Genomic DNA, 17,813 nt, shown 5'->3' on the forward strand with positions numbered 1-17,813 from the left:
GCTGAATTATTTCTGAAGGGTCCAGTTGTTGGTCAGCCATGCAATCCTAGCAAATCCTGATTCACAACCCTTCTCACGTCCATCCCGAGACACTGCCAATCAGTGTAGCTGTCCATCGGAGATATTGTTCAGCCTAATATTTCTCCAGCTCCGGTAATTACCCTGTCATCAGTGTATGGATTAAGAGTTCAACATCATTTCACTTTCAATATCTCAAATAAAACACCTGTGCTCATTATCCAGTAACCATGTGCTAACCATTCATTAAGTGTGTGCTAGATATATGCTAACAGTGGGCTAACCATGTGCTTACCATGTGCTAATTGTGTGTTAAACATGCTAAGAGTGGGCAATCGACCAACCATTTGCCTACTAGGCACTAAACACTTGTGTTTGCTAACTATGTAATAACCATGTGCTTTCTATGAATTAACATGCACTAATCGTTTGCAAACTAGAGTTTCACTATCAGAAATTGCACGGCTCTGCATGTCTTTACAGTTCCAGATGGCACATCTATCTTTATCTTTTTCTGTATCAATCCCCCTATTCCTTTGTTTCTCTCTTTATTGGTCTCTCTTTGTGTCACCGCCATAGTTTATTGTTCTCACTCTCTCACTGCTTTTCTGTCCCTCCCTCACTCTCTCGTCCTCTCTCTCCCTTTCTGTCCCTCCCTCACTCTCTCGTCCTCTCTCTCCCTTTCTGCCCCTCCCTCACTATCTCTTACCCCATCTGTCTTTATCTCTCAATCCTTTTCTGTGTGCCGCTGTCAGGCCATTTCTCCTCCGCACTCTCTCATTTCTCGTGGGCTTTTAACACACGGGATCCTCCATGATGAGTTCTTCCATGATGAGTTCCTCGCATGGAATTAAAATATCTCATCACCCAGCTGTCATCCATGCAGATTGTATTGTCTACAGATTCTGCAGACCGCCCCCTTTCTTTCTTTTTTGTTTTGATGCATTATCTCTCTCTCTCTTGCTAAATCTCTGACTCGCTCTCTCTCTCTGTCTCTCGTCTCTAGTTCAACTGAATCCAAAGAGATTTATTGGCATTTTCTTGCCATGGAAACTTAGATTTACATTGCCAAAGCACATAAACAGTTAAATAAGATCACAATAACATTTTCATGAATACAAAACAATAACATCCAAAGATTGTTACACAATGAAAAGTACTCAACTGTATAAAACGTGATTTTTAAACATAAATACTTTGACAAACCCTCAGAGACACAAAGATTTAGCATTGATTTATTAACATTCAACCTTTCAAATTTTAAGTAGTGTGTTAAAGTTGTACTAGCACACACATACCATCTATAAACATTATGCTGCAGATTTGTGTGCTATTATTTGTATTTATCTATTTTTTTCTTATGTTAATTTACCTACAGTTGGACAGGCTGTGTGAAATGTCATTGTACCTGAGTATAATGACAATAAAGACTATTCTACTCTATTCTATTCTATAGTAAAATGTACATTATGTAGTCCCTCGCCCTCTCTCCCTCTCTCTGACTCTATCAGTCGCAGTCACACCTTTTGCTCTCTCTCTCTCTCTCTGATTTCTTTAGGTGTACCGGCATTCCTACGTGGCGTCCTACAGCGTCTACAACATCCACACACGGTTAGTGATCTCTCTCTCTCTCTCTCTCTCTCTCTCTCTCTCTCTCTCTCTCTCGCTCTCTGATCATTCAAGCATAGAGCCAATTGGATTCAAAACGGCTGGCAGACTGATTATACGGGTTTGATTGGAAACATTTCCAGATAATTTGTCTAAGGGTGTTGGTCTCCGGACAGGACGTATTCAGCTTATCTTGTCACTGGCTCACAGAGATCAGTTTGTGTTTGACCTCTGATACCATCACCTACAGCAGCATTGCGGCGACAGCGCTGTAGAAGAGTCTTGCAATGTCACTGCATAGCACCTTGTCATGGGCCAGAGTGTCCCTTAACTCTTCTAAAGTCAGAGTTAAGTGTAGTTTATCATCAGTTTTCATCAAGTTGTTGGACCAGCTAACTAACCAATTGAATGACTGAATAACTAAGAACTCATCTTGCTCAGGCAACAAGTCTTACCCCTACCTGCCCATAACAAGTTCTATCTGTATTAGCTGTGCGTTGCGTGTATAAATGTCCCCTAATTGACTTAATGAGTAAATAGTATACAATCCTCTTAAGCTAATGAAGAATTCTCACTAAGCCATACGCTGCCATGTTGTTAACTACTAGGCTAATGGTTGAGGTTTTAATTCTCTGTGTGTGTGTGTGTCTCTCTCTCTCTCTCTCTCTTTCTCTCTCTCTCTCTCTCTCTCTCTCTGGGCTCCTCCAGTGAGGTATGGGAACTAGACCCTCCAGAGGTGGTCAACTCTGTGCTGCAGTACGCTGCCTGGGGAACTCAGGGTCAACAGCTGGTGAGTGCTACACACACACGCACACACACACACACACACACACAGACACACACACACACACACACACACACACACACACACACACGCATGCATATGCATCCACACACACAGGGACCCACAGAGAAAATGCCCAAACAGACACGCTCGAACGCACACATACACACACAAGCACACACTAATCCATATGCATCCACACACACATGGGCACACACGCGCACACACACATACACACACACACACTAGCTCTCTCTAGTGCACTCTCCTCCTCCATCTCTACCTGACTCATCAGGCTCTAGCACACAGGGCCCCGTTCTGCTCCACCTGCTTTAAGCTAGGTCTGTTTCACGGATTGATGTGTTTTTTTTAATGTTTTTCCTTCTTTGGTGTTTTTTTTATGAGCTAGTCCACTTGTTTACAGGAATGCAAATGCAGCTTCTGTGCAGAGCTTCTCCAGCTCATGTCTGTCATGGTTATTTCATGGTTTATTTCATAATGTTCGACTTCTGTACTTTTTGTATTTTATATGTATTTTATATTTGATATACAAATATTTTGTATTTTATATGCTAACCATGGGAGAATTGTTTTTTTTTTGTATTTTGGGATTATTTTTGGGATTCCTGTGTGTGTGTGTGTGTGTGTGTGTGTGTGTGTGTGAGTGTGTGCCTGTGCTCACATGTGTGTCTGTTTGTTCATGCCAGTAAGGTTTTGTTGTGTGTGCGTGTTTCGTTGCACCGTAGATCCTTGCATGCTATTAGCTAAGAATGTTCAGGAGAACAGAACGAGATTCTAACATCTTTTCATCATAGTTTTTTTATCCAGGTGGTTTAGGAAGATGGAAGGGGCATGTTAGTTTTTTGCTAGGACATTACCAAAGCAGATCTCGGCCACGTTTATACATTTTTAATCAAATACACCTGCATTTAACTTACCCTCACCATCGTCTTCACCCAGGCACAAACAAAAAGCTGACAAATCGTTTTCTTGTTGGAAATATTTTAGACATCCCTTTCAGGGAAGTGGTTATGGTTTGCAATAGAAAATAAAATCATGTCAAATGCCACAAGCTGGGACTCATCAAACACTCATATCAAACAGGAAAGGTGTTGGACATTCATTTGTGATGCCCACCTTTGTGTTGATAATTTTCTTTGGATACAGCAAATTTGCCAATGCTATGATTCATTTTGTGAAACTAAAGTAAACCTTTATTGTGGTCTGTGCCGGGTTTCTCCCGGTACATTGTAACACAGTGCTTCAAGGCTCTTCTTTGGAGAGCCCTGCTTAGCGGGGTGTTGTCGTATTACTCGGTTTCTGCGAATTCCCTGAAAACCCCTTTTTTTTAATCCTCATCCACCTTAGTAGGTAACTTCCTCCAGATGGCAATTATTTAAAGTCTGGAACATTCACAGTGGGTGCCATGAAAATCGGATCAAAAGAATGAAAGAACAATATTTATTTTAACTGTAAATATTGTTGTTTATTCTGGACAATCTGCCCAGTTCTCCGTCGACTGGATGGCCGTCGTAGGCTCAGGGCAGGATCTATCTGACTGTTACGGTCTATCTATGGGGATTTTAGTTGTAATATAATACCACTCACAGTGCCTAAGACATCTGGCTTTCTAGACATAAAGTATAAGAAATACGTAATTTGGCACAAAAGCTATATTGGGTGGTTGCTTCACAAGATGAACTTCGTACCTCTGCTGGAAGGAACTGCTGATCCTATGGTGCTGATCAATTCAACCACCTGGTATCTTATTCAGGGCTGATCCTATGGTGCTGATCAATTCAACCACCTGGTATCTTATTCAGGGCTGATCCTATGGTGCTGGTCAATTCGACCACCTGGTATCTTATTCAGGTGCTGCCAGAGGACACGCCCCTCAAAAGCACTCTTACGTGGCATGAAACAGCGTCTTTATGTGAAAGCGTCTGGCAGTGTTGAGCTCTTTGACTAATTCATCTAAAGGTGGAGGGCAATTACAGCATGTTCAATGAGAGGAGCCCACTTGATGACACTAATGACTAATGACCAACTGTACCGCAAGTTGGCTTCATAAAAAGGAAAGAAAAATACCCAAATCCTGCAAAGTATCTGAACCAATTTCAGTGGAATACAGCCCGCTGCATTGCGGTACTAGATATGGATCACATTGTAACTGCCTCCCCATGCAGATCTATATTTTTGAAAACAACATCTACTACCAGTCGGACGTCCAGAGCAACTCGCTCCGGCTCACCTCCTCAGGGAAAGAGGGGGTCATCTTCAACGGGATTGCTGATTGGCTGTACGAAGGTAGGCAAAGTCGGATGCCACTAACTCAGTCATACCCCCCTGTCTGCCCAATTAAATAAGATAAGTTAAGATAAGGCTTTGCAACACAACATCTAGTTAGCTACAAGCTAGTTCATAGGGGGCATGTGCTAGGACTATCAGAAGCCGTGCTTTCCAAAGTCTTAACTTAATCAAACAAGAATATCATAAGCTTTTAATTTCACCAATCTCAAAGAAACGTGTATTGGAATTGAATTGAATACTTGAATTGGATTCTGGCTCACTGCAAGCGGGAAAACATTAAGCGACTTCAAAGAGTCTGCTCTGAGGTGTCTAGCTAAGCGGAGGGTTTAAGAGCGTGGTGGTGGTGGTGCACTCCTCCCTGTGTCTCACTTAAAATGGAAACCAGCTAAAGCTGGGGTGGGCAATTTATTTTGAGAATTATTTTTTTAATGACTAATGAATGATATATTGATTGTAAAAGACAAAACAAAAGGGTATGTGGCTGCCAGGGGGCTGTTTAATGTCTTTAAGTGGATACTTTCAAAATCTCTCTTGCTGTGGATGGTTATTTATCAGATGTTCTCATCAATATATCTGTAAAGGAAAGACTAGGAACTAGGAACTAAAGTTGCATAAATTGCATCATATGTATTTTAAGATTTTGTAGACCCTAGTATTAATATGACAGCATCACAGGACAACACAACGCTTAGCTCTTCCCAGACGTTTTTCACCCAGTTATTATAATTTTGTCTTTTAGACAGCAGATGAATATGATAATATAATAACCTGAACTCCTCCTAACCACACCCCCTGCCTCCTTTAAGTTTGTCTTAATTATATTAGGTGGAACTTTGCACAGTGCTGAACCGCATCACTGACCTGATTCTGTGGTTTATTTTTTTCCTAATTGCATGTTTCTATTGCAGATAGACACAGTACGAAAAACAAATCTGTTTGTGTTCACATTTAAACTACAACACAGTTTCAGTTCCCATATGAGGCCATTAAGGCCTATATACTGTTATAATTGTCACATGGACAAAATGTATTCAGTTGCTATTTTTGTTGGGATATAAACACATTCGGAAGTGCATTTTCAGAAGTGCTGGGTACAATGAGGATGCACTCTTTTTTTCTCTTTAGTGCAGGTAATGAAAGGTTCTGAAAGACGGCACACCCAAAACTGTGATGTTTGACACACTTTATGAAGAAAGCGTTTCCAAAAAGCATTGGACATATGAGCCACTATGTTCTGCTCCATGTACCCAATGTTGACAACGTGACATGATGACATGACTAAGCTACACACAGCACTACAAATGTCGTCAAGATTGAAAAAACAAAAAATAATTGTTGCACAGCTGAACGCTATATCACATCATGAGCTGGCCGTTCTCATTTCACAACACGCATCCATCCAATCTACATCAGTCATTCTGACCAAAACTCATGCACTCCCCACCATGATTATTCCAGAATTCAAGCAAAGAAAGAATGACCATTTTGAAGTCACTTTGTGTCAACAAGAGACTGACTCCACCGACTCCACTATCGTCATCTCCACTATACCCAACACTGTACGAACGCAAACAAAATGCAAAATAAGTCAGGCTACTTGGTGGCTATGGCTAACATCAATTGCAAGAGTTAAGACAGCCGACCACTTGAGTGCAAAAAACATGAAAGACCTTGCCACAGCACCAGCAAATCGTAAGCAATAAATATTGTGTCTTACTTTTATTTATGTGGCAGTGGTCTGCAGATGTATCCCGTGGTGTAGCCTGCCACATCCATTTAGTTCAACAGGTTATCGCTCTGATACTGTCCATGGTTCTAGCAACCTGCTCTGGTGCTTTTTACCTATGTATTCAGGCTAATATTACTTGATTGTCTGATGCCTCATCATTGGATCCCAGCCAATGAGCCCAGAGTATCGGTATTAATACCTCATTCATTGTCCAAGCCAGGCTGGGAGCTCATACAAAAATAATCCACAACTATGGTGCTGCAGAGGGGACATCTAGTCACGACATAAAAAAGACAAGATAGCAATACATAATACAGAATAGAAAGAGATAATTATACGGATTGACTTTTTGTGGATTTGTTGGCATCTGTCTCAAGAATTATATGTGCTATGAACTTTTTTATTTATATATATGTATCTTTTTTCCTTAAAATGGTGGGTACAAAATTAATCTTGACAAAAATTGGTAGGTACTCGTCCCCAGCGAAATTGATGCCTATGCTCAAACGACTCGAATTATCCTCGCAGGAATGACGAAAATTCTTCTCATTCACGCATTTTCTCAATTTGTGCAAAATAAATTGTTAGATTGTTTGATTGTGAACCATGTATTGAGAACCATGTATAAGGTTATAAGCTGTATTCTGATCAAATATGTAGAAGGAGGCGTGGTTTATGGAATGAAGATTACATTCAATTACTTATATATAATATAAGCTATATAATCAAATTATAACTATATAAATATATAATTACATGTTAAAATATTATAATTATACCATGCAGCCTTATTTTCTTGTCACTATAAGGACGTCCTTTCTCTTTACAGTGATGTAAATTTGCTTTCTAAGGAGATCTTTCTTTGACCATTAACCATCCACATCTAAAATTGTATCAATGAATGAAATCCATACTCAGGGTATGACACTATGTCCTTATTATTGCCTGCATTGGTTCAATAAAATCTGAATCATGCTCCGGGACACGATTAAATACATTTTCAAGACGGTAACTTGTGAGAGTTCAACCCCTCCCCTCGCCCTTCCCCAGATACAAAGTTAATATGAGCATTCGCTCAAATGCCATGCAAAAAAAAGCATTGCAGTCGCTTTTCTGTTTACTGGTTTGAGAAAGATTGAACCGAAGGCACACACATTATTATGCAAATGTATGTATATTCTTTATTGTCGAATCAAGAAACATTAAAAACATAATGTGGTGTGTCCAACCTTTTTTCCAGCATTAGCCCAAAAAACAATCCAAGGCCCAACAGAGGTCAAGCATTTTTCTATAGAAAGAAGCTTGACTTAAAGACTTGTTGCTAACCAGAAAAAAGCCCACAGATTTCCTTCAGTTTGACAACTCCAGCCTATACGACTTTTCATTCATCATTGATTGGGATTTTTGCACACGTTGATCAATGCATAATTGGGACAAAGAAATTGAGAGGAAACCACAATTCAGTAGTGAAATGAAGCCCCCCCGCTCTGTGTCTACAGAGGAGGTCCTCCAGACACACGTGGCCCACTGGTGGTCTCCAGACGGCGAGCGCCTCGCCTTCCTGGTCCTCAACGACAGCATGGTGCCCAACATGGTGCTGCCGCGCTTCACCGGCATGAACTACCCTAGAGGCAAGCAGTACCCCTACCCCAAGGTAAATACCCTCCACCACCGTAAACAATGCAGTATTAACCGGTATTAACCAGTATTATTCTACTTAGTTTAAGAATGCTTGATTCTGATTGGCTGGGAGGAGGGCATTAACCCGGCAGGTTGCCCGCTGACTTGTCGGTTGTACTTGCTGCTGGCTGAGCGCAGCGTCATCAAATAGTAGATCAATACGCCGCTTGTATTTTTTTTTCTATCACAGAAATTTCAAACATGAGGTCCATTGTAAAAATAAACCTTGTTTAAAATTTTTTCTAAAATGTGTCAGAAATCTATCAGAGGGTCAGTCGATACATAGTTTTGCAAGCAAATCATGATCACTGTCCTATAGCGTCCATTTTTGTGTCTCAATGGCTATTTCAAATGCAGTTAGAAATATGGCACATTTGCTTTATATTGTTTATATGCTACAGGCCGAAAGACTAAATTAATATGTAACTTACTTGCTCCTTTTAAGTATAACATTGCTTGGGGAGTCCAATTCCTCCACTGAAATGGGTGGAAAGTGCTTTTACAACTCTTTCCTAGTTAGCGATCCATCTCTTCTCTGCTGTAGTTGTGTTGCGCGAGTGTTGCTGAGGGAGGTAGTCTATTTGATTGATTTTCTGAATCAATCAAACCAATCGAACCAATCGTGTGGTGATAAAAAAAACAGAAAAGCCATACCATTGGCCTGGGACACACACTGGTGCGCCCCGATGGCGATTTTTTTTGCGCCAATGAAAAGCTGCCTCTGCTTGATAGACAGCAAAAGGTTTGCGAGCTTACATTGACTTCAACTTGGCCGGCGCCCCTGACCTGAAGGAGGGCTTTATTTCCAATGACCAATAACTAGCGTAGCCCAAATCATTGACATTCAGACGCATTTAAATGGTTGCTTGCAGTTGCAAGTACGGTCTATCACATAATTAAACAAGGATAAAACAAGGATATTTTTGTTGATTTATTTCGTATGTATAATAGCCTAGTTTATTCAAAGTTGCTAAAGTGAATATTTCACGAAGGGGCGGGGCCCTAGCTCCCTCTATTGACCAGCCGCCACCGATGCCCGGCAGGTTAGGTTACCGGCCTCGGTAAGCCGTCCACGAGCCGGGCATATCAAACTGTTTATTGCCCTGCCTCTCGGTGATTATCCCTTACTTATTACTACTGATAGCACTGGCATGACCCAGCCTAGACCCTAATAACCCTGTGTTTTTAGCTGGATGTACATTTTATCATTGATGAGGCAAATGCCCTTACTTGAATGAAGCATCTGTTCACCAGTTTGGTTATGTGATATTTAACATATCTTTTGTCAGCACAAAAAATGGCAGCTTAACATTTGTCTTCTTGACCTTTACCAGAAGAGTTTAACAGTCAGAATAACACCTCTGAAACACAACAAAAAGAACCGTCTTTAGTCACACAGTTTGTGTGGGAGAACAACCGAAGACTGCTACCTGATTTTATTAATTGTACTTGTTGGATTTAAAAACACAATTAACTTAACACATTTTTACTTATACCCAGTGCATATTAATGAACAAAAGGGTCATGATAGATTTTGTTTATTTCTAAAGTCGAAGTCACACACAGACTTTGGACCGATTTGGTCCAGGCTCTTCCAGTAAACAATGGTCATTAAGAAACACCTGTTCCATTAGCACAGCGTGGTCGTTTATCTCCCTCCCACTCAGACCCTCTGCCCTCATGCACCTCCATTAACAAAGGAACAACATATGGTGTCCGTGTACCACCACTGACACACGAAGGAAGAAACACCATCATGGGGTTTTAAAAGTGATATATAGCACACCCGTTTCAAGCTTTTATTTTTTTTAAGGGCAGCTGGATCAATTCAGATTCACTGATAAGCATATATGAATAATTTCATGAATTATATGAATAATGAATAACAGAAGTTATTCAGTTTCTCAGAACGTAACCTATTTTTGTGTCATCTTGCTAATAGCTTATTCATTTGTAACAAGTTACCACTACTGCAGTTTGACAGATTATCTGTTTAGTCAGATGCTGTGATAGATAAGGCTTAACATTCTTCTCAGAAAGGCCTACAGGTAGACTACGGACGTTTGGGATCAAACCCAGAACCGTTTCATTCCGTAAATCCAGTTTTACGGATGACAGGACGCATTCAAATGTGCCCCTTCCCTTGGCTGCATGAGCCCAGCTGTCAGTGTGATGGAGATTGGGCTATTCTCAAAGTGTGTGTGACGTGTGTCTCTGTGTTCAGGCGGGCCAGGCCAACCCCCTGGTGAAGCTGTACGTGGTCAACCTGTACGGCCCCACCCACACCCAGGAACTCACCCCCCCGGACAGCCTCAAACTCCGGTGAGCGGAGGGGACGCCCAGGCCGGCTATCGACCCATATTGAGTGTATTTGCTGAAGACGGCTGTTGATTTTTAGTTGGTTTTCCGGTTTGTTTGTGTGTATTTGGTTGTTTTTCACCGGATGCTTGGAGTATTCTTGGTGGAAATGGGAGATTTTGTCGGTGTTGTTGTGGTTGGTTTGCCTGCACTGTAATGACCACATCATGGAGTTGAGCTGAGGATCACAATAGAACAGTACATCCTGTTCCTGGTATTACTATGTACCATTAAATATATACCAAGAAAATAAAAGCTATGGAAGAGTAGGATATGAGGATAAGGCTGAATGTATGAATCATGTACTATTATAATTATTGGTTATATGGTTGATTATGTGTCGTCAAAGAGAGCACTATGTTACCATGGAAATGTGTTGTTGTTGTCTGTGTGTCGTTAAAGGGAGCACTACGTTACCATGGTGAAATGGATCAGTAAGACCAAGACGTGTGTGCGCTGGTTGAACCGAGCCCAGAACATCTCCATCCTCACCGTGTGTGACACCACGACGGGCGCCTGCGTCAAGGTGAGCCTGCTCCCACCACGATGTGTGTGTGTCTGCATGTTATGTGTGTGTGTGTGTGTGTGTGTGTGTGTGTGTGTGTGTGTGTGTGTGTGTGTGTGTGTGTGTGTGGGCCTGTATGTCTGCGTTGTGCATGTGTGTTATGGAATGGAATCCATGGAATGTTGTGTGTGTGGTTACATTGTTTATAACTGTCTGTTTAAAAGTGATTAATAATTCATACACACTCCATACACACACTTAGTTAGTAGTCTTTGATGAATCTCTCCTCATGAAGTATTGTGGTTGAAAAGGACTTGGCAGTGGCAAGCTCACACTGCAGGGCTTTTTAATGTACATAAAATCCATCCAAGGAGAGCTGTTCACATCTAACAACTGTCAGATGATTTAAAAGGTTACTGTGCGTACAGCCCACAATAGCAGACTAAGATAAGTCAAAGAATTACCAAGGGCTCTGAAATCACAAGAATCAATGACAAAAAAAATTCAAGAGCTTTAATCCCAGTTGGTGCACAGTGTGGCTGTATGAGCCTGGCATGAGGACTCATAGTGCTGGATTGACCCCATATCGAACCTTTGGCTCCAAAGCCGAGGACAGGCAAAGCCCAAACAAGGGGTGCCCAGCTGAGGCAGCTATCACAGGTCTGGACTCATTAAACCTAGACCGTCTGTCCTTTCTGTTCATTGGAAAAAACACAGAGGATGGATGCAATTTGAAAAGGATTTGTGGTCCACAATATAAATGCAAATCTCCAGGGTGTTGGTTTGCTTGAGTAATGTTTTTTGTTATATTTTGAGGAAAAAGTGTTACTAATAACTACTATTCTTTCTTATTTTGTCTTTACTTATCCAGAGACATGAGGAGAGTTCTGAGCTCTGGCTTTCCAAGCAGGTAACTGATCTTCTCTTTCAATGTTCATCCCTTCTTTTATTCTCTTCTCCTCCTCTCTTCTCCACTCGCTACTCCTCTCATCTCTACTTATATTCCAACTATTGTCCCTCAAATAAAAAAATAGTCAATGCAGAGACATCTTAACCATTGTTATGTAACAAAGCAAATGTTTGAATATATATATATATAACTAAAGATAAAGAACTCAAGATAAAACCATGGCTGCGGATTATAGACTTATAGAATAACCAGTAAATTACAAAACTGAAGAATTTTCTCAAGGTATTTCTTAATCAGGTTTTGTTTATGCGAATTACACAAGTCGGTGAAAGGACTTCACTCTCGACTACATGCCCAAGCCGAAGATTTATCCCCGTTTTAATTAAATGCTTATTCGAAAATTACTTGACCTAAAAATAATATAATTTGATAAAACACCCAAGGAATCATTCATTGAAGAAAAAGTGCATTTATTTCTCCTTGTGAATCCGGCTGTCTTTCATCTTCTTTCACTGGAAATGTAAAAGTTGAAGGCTCACCTGAATTCTCTGTGGGGTGCGCCGGTTGCTGTAAATCGTTCCGCCAGTAGAATTTAAATGAAGCGAGTGCAGCTGACCCAGATATACGACTCCCGCATCACTCTCTCTGCTTGTAGAGGGAGTTTAATAGGCCAACCAGAATCAGAACAAGATGTATCAGATGAAACCATATCCACACAGTATACAAGCTGCTTACTGTGTACTGAAGACACAGCAGAACCAAGCTAAATGGTTTCATCTTGTAAGCTCTATGGAGCATGAGACACCTTAACCATGTCCATTAAGGTCAATAGTGTTATAATCATACATTCTGCCGGTTTTCCAAGTTTATCTAAGTACAGTATCTGTCAGTACTGTACTTACAGTACTGTCTGTACTGACACAAGTTAACACTGCTGATGTGTACTGATATACAATACTGATGTTTGGAATTCATTTGGAATGATATAATTGGCAAATACATACACAGGGTTTTCTAAACATATTTTGGAAGGTTGTCTGAACATTTTCTAGAGGTCTTTCAGAATATTCAAGACCAGCATTTCCCAGCTTTGACCAGCTATCAACCAGCATTGAAACACATAGTTGTATAGGACCACGGTCACGTGTCATTGACCTCCTTCCCTACGTCATCGCCCTCCCCCGTAGTGGCTTCTGTCTTGGAGCCACGAGTGGCCTGACATTGTCCGACCTCAAATGAGTTCAACTTCAGGGGTTAGTCGTCAAAAGGAGAATACATAAACGCCCCTGGACGCAGTAGTACAGACCTACAACCAATCAGTGCAATAAATGGGTGACACATCAGCAGACCCCTTCTACATTAAAGGCTGTGATGGGCTCGACCCGGGCCAGATGTTGCTAGAGATCTGTCTGAAAGGGTGAGGGTCGTGAATATGAAAGAGTAAATAAAACATGAGCTTGCAGATTGATGGGGTCCTCAGAGAGGAGGTGGTGATGATGTTCTGCTGTCCTGTAGAACCAGGAGCCCGTGTTCTCCACAGACGCCAGCCGCTTCTTTCTCACCGTTCCTGTAAAGCAGGGCGGGCGCGGAGAGTTCCACCACATCGCCATGTTCACCACGCAGGTAACTATTTATATAGCACAGGTAACTGTACTGTATTTATATAGCACAGGTAACTGTACTGTATTTATATAGCACAGGTAACTGTACTGTATTTATATAGCACAGGTAACTATACTGTATTTATATAGCACAGGTAACTGTACTGTATTTATATAGCACAGGTAACTATACTGCCTGTGTTAATATAGCACAGGTAACTATACTGCCTGTGTTAATATAGCACAGGTAACTATACTGCCTGTATTTGTAAAGCACAGGTTTTGATCCTACCTGTATATATAACACACATAAGTGTCCAACCTGTATACAGCACTTTGCAATACAGGTAACATCTGCAATAATCCCTTACTTTATCAAAAGAGCACAAGTAAATATTCAGATGTTATCGTCTTGCCACAGGTAAATATAGTATAAGTATAAGTATACCGCAAATAATTGGGTCAATTATGAATTCATTATCGAATATTCCTTAATCAATGAATGAATTAAGCAATCATAGAAATGAATTGACTTTGAGCTCCATCCATCCATCTTCTCCAACTGGTGAATACTACTCCAGAGTCTGTCCCAGCTCATTATGGGCTGCTGCCTGATCTATTTAACGGTTTTGATCACTACGGTAACAGCACAGCTCTGGCAGTGCGTGATCTTTCAGCTCCTGAAAGCAGTGGAAACCATGAGCTCATCAATGACAAAACCCCCCACTTTCTAAGAAACCAGAGGAAAAATAACAAACAAACCCACAAACTAAAGACATTAAGCTCAAACCAGGGCCCTGGTAACCATTTCCAAGGAGAGGAAGGTGAAAAGCTACAAACAAAGCGCCCCTGGAATTTAACCCTTTATTCATTAATTTATACCAGTTTGGTATAATGGTATCACTGCTGTTTCTCTTGCTTATTAGACTTCTCAGAGATTATTTACTTGGTTATTCATTTAAATTGGAAATGGAAATTTACAATAAATGATAAAAAAAAAGCAATCTACAGATCTGTCTAACCATAGATTGTGTCAACGAAAATGTTCCCCAGGGTACGCAAAGTTATCAAATCCTCATTTTGTTTCTCATGATTTGCACACATTGTTTGGTTAATGATATACAGTAACAGAATCCAAAGTGTTCAGACTCTCACTAAGCACTATACATGGTTATTGATTGGCGTATTCTAATTATGTTAAATAATGTGTAAAGTAATTTTCAGAAATCATGTTTCAAAGTGGTAATCTGAAAGATTATCATGTAAACAAATGTATGTTAAAGAGGATGTATCGTAGAAAATGGCTTAGTCCTGGCCCTCCCATTTTATCCATGACTTCTGTTCTGTGTGAGGACAGGGAGAGCTCTGTCTGGGCAGCGGTTGACTGCCGTGTCTGTAGATGTTATAGTGTAACACCACGGTGTGTGTAGATGGTGAAGCTCTGTCTGAGCAGCAATTTATTTAATGCCTGTGTCCGGGTGAGGGTTAGGCTTCCCAGAGACACTACAGCTAGCCTATTTTTGTATTTGTCTGATAAAAACTTCAGGTCGAGTTTCTTCCTTAATGAGGGCCAGATCCCAGCTGGATTCACGTCTATGTTGAAATTTAAACATGAGTAATTCTGTACGAAAGTCCAGCAAAGGAGGATGTATTTGCTGCCTTAGTTTCCCGCTTCGATAAAGAGACAGTGAGCCCCATGTATACGCAGTGCCGGGAAGAATATCATTTTTCACGACATATGAAAAATTGAGGTAGTGACATTTTACTATATACTTTAGAGTTAACTAAAAATCCTGCTTCAGTCAAAGGGCTGGTCTGAACTCAGTGTACACACCCCTGATGTCCGGGAACGCCCTATCCGCAGCACCAGACAGGCCGCTAAAACCACCCTGACCCCAGGCAGCCACAGCACCACTGGACCAAGCACCTGTATTGCTATGAACCTGTAACGCAGGAATGAATACAAATAAAATGGATGAATGAAATGCCATTGTTAGTGTTTGCATTGGCTAACTTTCTGCTGGGCTCTCCTGAGTGGAGCCTCCCCAGTCTAGGTCTGACTCCGGCTGAAACATGTACGGTTTCACATTCAGTTCTGGAGCGGCCTTCATGTTCACAGTACATTCTGCGTCAAGCTGGTTTAACTCTGTTCTCCGCCTGTGCTACACCTTGCAATGACGCGCCCAATCAGAGCTAATGCTTTGCTAATGATCATTAGCATAACCCCACGCACTACAGAAGCTGGTTTTAGGGTTTTTTTTTATATAGACTTCACTAACGTCTTGCAAAGACCCCAACAGTTTTAAATAGTCAATGCCGATTGAGCCTAAGCCCTTGCATTTGAAGTATTATGAATCTTCCAAACTGGGTGACTTTGGAGAAGGAAAGATACATTTTTGAGATGCCACTTATAAAGAAGAAGATATCGGTTACATCGAGAAATAACATTAGGTTGAGAGACAGCAATGTCAGCGGTAAAACACCATAACAGAAGCAACGACAGAGCAGTACTTGTGTCAAACAGGCAGCCCTACAGTCAGGTCTGTCTACAGGTCACACAGTAACAGACCTCCAGTCAGGTCTGTAGGTCACACAGTAACAGACCTCCAGTCAGGTCTGTAGGTCACACAGTAACAGACCTCCAGTCAGGTCTGTCTACAGGTCACACAGTAACAGACCTCCAGTCAGGTCTGTAGGTCACACAGTAACAGACCTCCAGTCAGGTCTGTCTACAGGTCACACAGTAACAGACCTCCAGTCAGGTCTGTAGGTCACATAGTAACAGACCTCCAGTCAGGTCTGTCTACAGGTCACACAGTAACAGACCTCCAGTCAGGTCTGTAGGTCACACAGTAACAGACCTCCAGTCAGGTCTGTAGGTCACACGGTAACAGTCAGGTCTGTCTGTAGGTCACACGATCAGACCTGTATTCATCTTACCTTGCTGCCTCCCATTCCTCCCAGTTCAGAACAGATCAGAACGAGGTTCGTCACCTGACCTCGGGCAACTGGGAGGTGACCAGGATCGTGGCGTATGACGAAGACAACGACAACCTGTAAGTGCTGCCCACCGAGGGGTCAGGGGTCGTTACTGCTCAACCCTTATGGTCACGTCCCTAGCCATGTGGGGGGTGTTAGGGGTGAGGGGTGAGGGTTAGGGGTGAGGGTTAGGGTTAGGGTTAGGGTGAGGGGTGAGGGTGAGGTTAAGGGTAAGGGGTGAGGGTTGAGGGTTGAGGGTGAGGGGTGAGGGTTGAGGGTGAGGGGTGAGGGTTGAGGGTTAGGGGTGAGGGTTGAGGGTGAGGGTTGAGGGTGAGGTTGAGGGTGAGGGTTGATGGTTAGGGGTGAGGGTGAGGGGTGTGGGTTGAGGGTGAGGGGTGAGGGTGAGGGTGAGGGGTGTGGGTTGAGGGTGAGGGTGTGGGTTGAGGTTGAGGGTTAGAGGTGAAGGTTGAGGGTTGAGGGTTAGGGGTGAGGGTTAGGGGTGAGGGTTAGGGTTAGGGTTAGGGTGAGGGGTGAGGTTAAGGGTTAGGGGTGAGGGTTGAGGGTGAGGGTTGAGGGTGAGGGGTGAGGGTTGAGGGTTAGGGGTGAGGGTTGAGGGTGAGGGATGAGGGTGAGGTTGAGGGTGAGGGTTGATGGTTAGGGGTGAGGGTGAGGGGTGTGGGTTGAGGGTGAGGGTTGAGGGTGAGGGTGAGGGTTGAGGTTGAGGGTGAGGGTTGAGGGTGAGGGTGAGGGGTGTGGGTTGAGGGTGAGGGTGTGGGTTGAGGTTGAGGGTTAGAGGTGAAGGTTGAGGGTTGAGGGTTAGGGGTGAGGGTTAGGGGTGAGGGTTAGGGGTGAGGGGTGTGGGTTGAGGGTGAGGGTTGAGGGTTAGGGGTGAGGGTTGAGGGTGAGGGTGAGGGTTGAGGGTTAGGGGTGAAGGTTAGGGGTGAGGGTTGAGGGTTAGGGTTGAGGGTGAGGGTTGAGGGTTAGGGGTGAAGGTTAGGGGTGAGGGTTGAGGGTTAGGGTTGAGGGTGAGGGTGAGGGTTGAGGGTTAGGGGTGAAGGTTAGGGGTGAGGGTTGAGGGTGAGGGTGAGGGTTGAGGGTTAGGGGTGAAGGTTAGGGGTGAGGGTTGAGGGTGAGGGTGAGGGTTGCCTGCAGCATAGTTGGTAACACTGTTTCATTAGTCATTCCTCACTACCAGGTCGTTTAGTGCTTAGTAGCGCTAAACGGTATTTGACTCCCTGTAGTGAAGGTACTGGCTTTGAACCTGCTGATGTTCTAAGCCTTTAGGCGTCCTTGAGCAAGATTCCTAACCCCTAACTGACAATTATCTGAAC

The 17,813-nt window shown here is 42.5% G+C and overlaps 1 protein-coding gene across 1 annotated transcript in view; it reads left to right on the plus strand.

The window, feature by feature from the left end:
• The window catches only part of dpp10 (dipeptidyl peptidase like 10), a gene marked incomplete at its 3' end in the record, with an annotated part of 169,139 nt that overhangs the window by 134,422 nt on the left and 16,904 nt on the right, over positions 1-17,813 (plus strand). The window contains exons 6-14 of the mRNA XM_084487092.1: positions 1,577-1,629; positions 2,335-2,416; positions 4,597-4,717; positions 7,949-8,103; positions 10,354-10,451; positions 10,890-11,013; positions 11,864-11,902; positions 13,418-13,525; positions 16,468-16,559. Of these exons, the coding sequence (XP_084343218.1) occupies positions 1,577-1,629; positions 2,335-2,416; positions 4,597-4,717; positions 7,949-8,103; positions 10,354-10,451; positions 10,890-11,013; positions 11,864-11,902; positions 13,418-13,525; positions 16,468-16,559 (872 nt within the window). The remainder of the gene's footprint in view (positions 1-1,576; positions 1,630-2,334; positions 2,417-4,596; positions 4,718-7,948; positions 8,104-10,353; positions 10,452-10,889; positions 11,014-11,863; positions 11,903-13,417; positions 13,526-16,467; positions 16,560-17,813) is intronic.

This window comes from Micromesistius poutassou (genome assembly GCF_964030765.1).
Source record: "Micromesistius poutassou genome assembly, chromosome: 23".
NCBI lineage: Eukaryota > Metazoa > Chordata > Actinopteri > Gadiformes > Gadidae > Micromesistius > Micromesistius poutassou.